Here is a 7,233-nt window from a genome sequence, read left to right on the forward strand (position 1 = left end):
GGGAAGGGAAGGGAGGGAAGAAAGGGAAGGAAGGGAAGGGGAAAGGGAAAGGAAATTAAGGCCAGATAGAAAGTCACTTGCTCAGGGCACCTGCTGGTGAGCTGGGACTAGACCCAGCCCAGCCTGGTGCTTTTTGTGCAACCAGTTCCATGTCATCACTACATTAGCCTCTGCTAGTCCATATTTCCAACCACAATTGACAGCGAGATTGTTGTTTCCAGTTCTTTGTGTTGAGTTAAACGGGACTTATGTCTACTATGTATAAATGTGACATCCAAGTTATCAAAGAAAACCACATGAGGTTAAATTCTTAACAATTTGAGAATATTAATGTTGCAGTAATGATGTGTGTGTGTGTGTGTGTGTCTCCTTCTCTGTGCCCCCTCAGCTCCTATACTGATGTCATTTATCACATTCTTCCTTCTCTGTGACTTAACATTTGTTCATATTTTGCTTAGCTAACCACCTACTCTTACTGACATGAATCAGAACCTCACATGCGACATGGGGTGACTCAGGATAGGACAAAGGTCGCTCTACTGTGGGTCCCGTTAATTACCTAGAGCCCACCTGACCTCATGCCTAAGCTAATGAAGTCAGAGATAGTAGTTTGCTGCCTCATCGAACTTCCTGTACATTTTCTGTTTTTGTTTTTTGTTTGTTTGTTTTTTGAGACGGAGTCTTGCTCTGTGCTGAAGTGCAATGGCGCAATCTGGTCTCACTGCAACCTCTGCCTCCTGGCTTCTAGAGGTTCTCCTGCCTCAGTCTCCCAAATAGCTGGGATTACAAGCGCCCGCCACCACGTCCGGCTAATTTTTGTATTTTTAGTAGAGACGGGGTTTCGCCATGTTGGTCAGGCTAGTGTCGAACTCCTGACCTCAGGTGATCCACCCGCCTCAGCCTCCCAAGTGTTGGGATTACAGGCGTGAGTCACCGCGCCCGGCCATCCTGTACATTTTCAACCCTTGGCATCAATAGCAGCATCCTACCAGCAGGTGGCGCAGTGAATGCAAGAGCCAAAGCCTTGGGAATTTGTATTTTCTAAAATTCAGAGACAAGTGAGATGTTACATAAACACCTTTTAAAATATGTACAGAGGTTGCCAGATTTGTTTTTAATTAGTGTATTTGGAAAAACTCAAATGCATTCTCATTTGTAGAAAGTTTATATAATACAGTTAGAGTGAAATTCCCCATCCCTACTTCCTTACCAAAAAGGAACTTTCATGTTTCTCTCTCTTTCCAGATTTTTCCATGCACTAAAAACGTATAATACTTCTAGGAATATAAACATTTTTTTCAAAAATGGATCATACTGTATTATTTTACAAATTATTTTTCCACTTAATACATCTTAGACATCTGTGTGTGTTTACGTGTGTATGTGTACACATATTTATATTATTTCATTGTTTAAAAATTTCTGCCTAGGATTCTATTGAATGACTATTACATGGTTTATTTAACAATTTTTCTATTGAGACGTTAGTTGTTTTTCAGTTATCCACTATTAGAAACAATGGAATGCACATCATTTATGTGTATTTCTCTAATATAGATACTTAGCTTGAAGATATGTATTTTTTAGTTGTTTAGAAAGACACTCAAAAGAGGCAGACTAGGCCGGGCCAGTGGCTTACACTTGTAATTCCAGCTTGAGGTCAGGAGTTCAAGACCAGCCTGGCCAACATGGTAAAACCTCGTCTCTACTGAAAATACAAAAAAAAAAAAAAAAATTAGCTGGGCATGGTGGTGGGAGCCTGTAATCCCAGCTACTCGGTGGGAGGTTAAGGCAAGAGAATGGCTTGAACTCGGGAGGCGGAGGTTGCAGTGAGTCAAGACTGTGCCACTACACTCCAGCCTGGGTGACAGAGTAAGACTCTGTCTCAAAAGAAAAAAGAAAAAAAAAAGAAGAAAAGAGTCAGACTAGAGGACTGCCACGTGACGTGAGGATTCACAGTCAGTAATAATCAGGGCACTGTGGTCTGGCTGTCAACTGTCCCAGAGGGAGGAAGCTGGTGACGTGGACACACAGCTATGTCCACTCACCTCCCAGCTGCAGTCAGCACAGTAGCTCATTTGACTCAAAGTCAAAACCACCAGGGTCCCGACAACCCAGTGTCTGCTGAGGAGGAAAGTTCTTTATTTGTTATCAGATGGAGTGGTGTGACCACTGCAGGCAGCCAGTGAAATGAAACAAGGATTGGAGTGAGCAGGCTGGAGGGATTCTGATTGGCAGTTGTGTTCACAGCTGTGCATTAGGGGAGGCGGTCTGTGGGGGAGTGGTTTTAGTTCCTCACATGTGATGTATTCCCTGTTTTTGCAGTTGGCCGCCCGATCCCTGTTCGTCAGATTCTGCACCCGACCGAGGAGCAGATTGAGGAGTTACATCAGACCTATATGGAGGAACTGACGAAATTATTTGAGGAGCACAAAGGAAAGTATGGCATTCCAGAGCATGAGACTCTCGTTTTAAAATGACTTGACTGTAAATAAATAAATAAATAAATAAATAAATAAATAAAAATAAATGACTTGACTGTAATAAGGCATAAAGAACAAGAGACCATCCCATTGTGAGAATAAATATTTTAAAGAAGTTTATTATTTTTCTTTTGCCTGTGATACCAAATTTGCAACAGAAAAGTATTATTTATGGTGATGACTGTTGGTGTATCTGTGGTAAATAAAAACACAGTAGATGACTGTAGGGTAAGGTTGGAGGTGACTATAAGACATCTAATAATTTTGCTTGCTTATGAAGGTGAAATCATTTTACAGGTGATGAACAGGTTTGGAATTATTCATGTGCTCTGAAAAACGAAAGAAAGCTTCAAAAATAATTACACCCAGCCCGGCACAGTGGCTCACGCCTGTAATCCCAGCATTTTGGGAGGCCGAGGCAGGTAGATCACTTGAGGTCAGGAGTTTGAGACCAACCTGGCCAACGTGGTAAAACCCCATCTCTACTAAAAATACAAAAATTAGCTGGGCGTTGTGGTGGGCACCTGTAATTCCAGCTAACAGGGAGCCTGAGGCAGGAGAATCGCTTGAATCTGGGAGGTGGAGGTTGCAGTGAGCCGAGATCGTGCCACTGCACTCCAGCCTGGGAGACAGAGTGAGACTCTGTCTCAAAAAAAAAATAAAATAAATAAAATAATAATAATAATAATTAGACCCTTTTACTAAACATCACAATAGCTTAAGGTGGTGTTTTCACAAAGTGTGACAACTGTCGTTCATCACAGCCAGACCATTTGGGAGACAGTATGTACAATAGTTTGCCATATACAGCTAGAGGAAATATTTTTTTCTGCTTGAACAGGATATTTGTTAGTGAATAAAGATACTTTTAATGCGTAGACAGTTTGAGCCTTTGGTCATGTCAACAACGCATTTTTATACAATAGTGCAGGATTTTTATGTCATTTTCAAAATGGGATGAATCTGTCTTACGAAAACTCATGTGGGCAGGAGCATGGCTCCTCATTTCTATTCATGCTTAGAATCATGCTCCTTTGCTGTAGAGAAGAAAATCTATTTGGAAAATATGCTTTTGCACATGGTTCAGGACTAGAAATTCTGGAAATTCCAAAAAGTTTTCATGCTAATAGAAATGGTTTTAATTTTATTCCTGAATGGCATTTTCATTATAAAATAATCTCTAAAAGAAAGTGCTGGCCAGGCGCGGTGGCTCACGCCTGTAATCCTAGCACTTTGGGAGGCCCAGGAGGGTGGATCACCTGAGGTCAGGAGTTCGAAACCTGTCTGACCAACATGATGAAACCCTGTCTCTACTTAAAATACAAAAATTAACCGGGTGTGGTGGCAGGTGCCTGTAGTCCCAGCTACTCAGGAGGCCGAGACAGGAGAATTGCTTAAACCTGGGAGGCGGAGGTTGCAGTGAGCAGAGATTGCACCACTGCACTCCAGCCTGGGCGACAGGGCGAGAATCCATCTCAAAAAAAAAAAAAGAAAGAAAGAAAGAAAGAAAGTGCCCTCCCTGGTGAGATATGTCCAGTTCCCAGTTCACCAGGCTTAGGACTCTTCTCTAACCCAGCATGAGCAGGAACCTTGTCCTTCCTGCTTACTGACATCCCCTCAGTGCCCAGGTCAGCTTATGGTGCTTAGTAGGCCCAAAATAAGTACTTGTTTGATGAATGTATTTATAGCTGAACATGCACACAAACTTTGCCATTAGGCAGAGAATTTTTAAAACTGTACCATAGGATTAGACTTGTTTTAAGATAAGACCCATTTGCAGAAGGAGAATATTTGCTGTGTCTGATTGTTCTGAACCGGTCATCAACAATACCATAAGCTGATTCACAGGGAGCAAGTCAGAAAGAGGTTTCTGATAATTACTCAGTAAGTGTTAAGTAACTAGTCAGTCAACAAGAAGAATGTCTAGTTTCCAACCCATGTCCACTGCTAGATGTTTGTTTCTGTGCTTCCTCTTCTCTAGGTGTTCGAAGGCAACTTCAGGGAGCTGCCTCCCAGCTTATTGGTAATATGTCTTCAGCATTCCAGTTGTTAAATATTCAGTTCTGGGCTAAAGCCTGGATTGGAGTTTAGTCACAGCAAAACACAATCATGCTGGGTAATGCCTTAGGAAGGAGAGCATGTCACCCACAAAAAACCCTGAAACTTCTCAATTGTTCTACATGAAGTTTTTTGGGCCAGAATCCCTTTGACTTCACCCTAGTTGAGCAATCCAGGGGTCCACTGACCTGTGGGCTTGAAATTAGTTCAGTTTTGGTCCAAGCAGGACCTTTAACCAATTTTGTTTAAACTCATGAATTGTATCCCCTGGGAGAAGTTTATTAAAAGTCCATGCCACATCATCTTTGGCGATTTCACAGAGGTATGAGTTTTAATCTCACACCTAGTAGTGAGGAGGCCAAGCTGACCACCCAACATCTGCTGGGTTATCTAGCAGGCAGTTAAAGCCCATGCTGGTAAATCAGAGGCATTAAAAAGTGAAAAAAGTTTGCTCGCATGAAATTATCTAGAATTTTGCCATTAAAAATCTAGACATAAGCAACTTTAATTTTGGCATAATGTATTTTTCAGTACACATGGCAGGGGGTGTGTAGGATGGGGTTATCTCTTCACATATTACAATCTCTAGAGGTCTTAATTCGGCCATGCCAGAAGTCTTTTTATGTATTCAAAGCATACCTGTAAGTTTCATATAGTCCTATAGATTGCTAATGAATTTTTTCATATGAATTTTTGCTATCAGACAGATGTTGGCCATATTCTCTAGTATGGCTTGATGGAGATATCTTCCCTTGTAAAGGTCCCCATCAACTAGGTAATGGCACATAAATTTCAAACAGCAGCCGGGTGCAGTGGCTCATGCCTTTAATCCTGGCACTTTGGGAGGCCGAGGTGGGTAGATCACCTGAGGTCAGGAGTTCAAGACCAGTCTGGCCAACATGGTGAAACCCCATCTCTACTAAAAATACAAAAATTAGCCAGACGTGGTGGTGCATGCCTGTAATCCCATCTACTCGGGAGGCTGAGGCTGGAGAATCGCTTGAACCCAGGAGGCAGAGGTTGCAGTGAAGCGAGATTGCGCCATTGCACTCCACCCTGGGCAACAAGAGCAAAACTTCATCTCAAAAAAAAAAAATTTTTTTTTTTAAACAGCAAAGCAAAACAGTGATAACAGAAATAACCCTAGGACACTGTAAGAGAAGCATTTCCTTAGGAAAATGCGCATGTATGCTGTTGGATTTGGACGTTTTTCCCTGTGTTTCCATTGCACCCTGGGTGCAGCCTGAGTCATTGCTTGCTTTTGTCTTGCAGCTAGAAGCATAAGAAATTGTTGATGACCAGCTAAGTCTGTTATGCTCCTGATGAAGGTTGCAGCTTCAGTGCTTATGAAGGCCAGCCAAGTTTGACCTTTTCAAAGGGGAACAGTAAGGGATGCTAGATGTTTTGCTGCAAATCCCTTGCAACTACTATGAAAACATCAAAATATGTATACTTTAGGGATGATGGGTGAAACTTTATTGTATGCATAGGATTAAAAGTGAAATCCCTGCTTTCGGCAGAATGTATGTTTCTATCATGGGAAACATGGAGGTGGAATCTGGTTATAACGTCCACACATCTGTAACTTTACATCTCTTTAAGTTTGTGATAAATATGAAAACAGTTTTGGGGTGCGTTATCTCAGATTCTTTTCCTCTGACAAGAGATACCATTGACAAAATTTGTTGATTGATTGCTTTTTCCAGTAGCCCAAGATGGCTAGTTCTCATATTTATGTTTTTAACCTAAGTGGCCAAATGTCTATTTGTAGGACTGGAGGAGTTACTTCAAGTAGAATTTGTATATCTTTGTAAGGGAGAAAAACAGGGCAACTTCTAAAATAACCACGCAGTTGCTCTAGTTTCTCTAGGATAGCAAACAGAGAAGCAGTTATTTGTATTTAAAACAAAGGGATTTCTCTAATACCTTATATTTTTATTGTTATAGTCAATCCTTCCCAAACACCTCCAGCTTAGTGCCTTACTATCTTATATCAAAAGGAGAAAGTTGATCTCCTACACGTTAACGTGTAGGATGATGAGTTCTTCAGTAGCAGAATCCATGTCTTGTTTGCCTTTCAATCCTGACCCGGACAGAGAAGGTCTCTAGTAGTCTCTTGGGGAATGTTTGTAGCACTAACCTGGAAATCTGGTGGACTGTGTCAAAGAAGCCAAGTTTTAGCACTAGAAGGGACTTCATCACCTGTCTAATTATTCCTTCTGCTGATGAAGAAGTTGAACCCCAGTGAAGTTTCATGCAGATTAAACGTGACTCCATGTTCCTATTACTCTGCCCTAGATTGAGCAGGAGGTACTGCTAGTCCATGATTGCTGATTAATAAACCTAAAAATCCTCCTGTAAAACAGAAGTGTCAAAAAAAAGTAGAGTGTGATTAAAAATCCACTTGAAGCAAGGGATTAAACAATGCAGAAGCAAGCTGTCTTATTGGCATTGAGAACATTTTTCTTTCTGGGGGCCAGTACACCACATTGTTGATTTTTCCCTTTTGTAAGAGCTATTTTGGTGCTGTGTCTTGGGCAAAGTCCAAGTTTTCAACAACAAGTTTAGCCTCTAGAGCCTTATGTGAATAAGGCAGTGAATAAGGCAAGGTGTCATATGCCCGTGACAACTGATGGACCCAGAGAAAAATCTTCCCCATCAGTCGTGTTGTGATCATTAGTGCAGGCCAGAG

The 7,233-nt window shown here is 41.5% G+C and overlaps 1 protein-coding gene across 1 annotated transcript in view; it reads left to right on the top strand.

Moving 5' to 3' along the window:
• MOGAT1 (monoacylglycerol O-acyltransferase 1) overlaps positions 1 to 2,534 on the top strand; it is a 50,238-nt gene extending 47,704 nt beyond the window's left edge. Inside the window, exon 6 of the mRNA XM_011951909.1 lies at positions 2,326 to 2,534. Coding sequence (XP_011807299.1) covers positions 2,326 to 2,480 — 155 coding nt within the window. The 3' untranslated portion in view covers positions 2,481 to 2,534. The remainder of the gene's footprint in view (positions 1 to 2,325) is intronic.
• Positions 2,535 to 7,233: the final 4,699 nt, after the last annotated feature.

This window comes from Colobus angolensis, unplaced genomic scaffold (assembly GCF_000951035.1).
Source record: "Colobus angolensis palliatus isolate OR3802 unplaced genomic scaffold, Cang.pa_1.0 Scaffold33, whole genome shotgun sequence".
NCBI lineage: Eukaryota > Metazoa > Chordata > Mammalia > Primates > Cercopithecidae > Colobus > Colobus angolensis.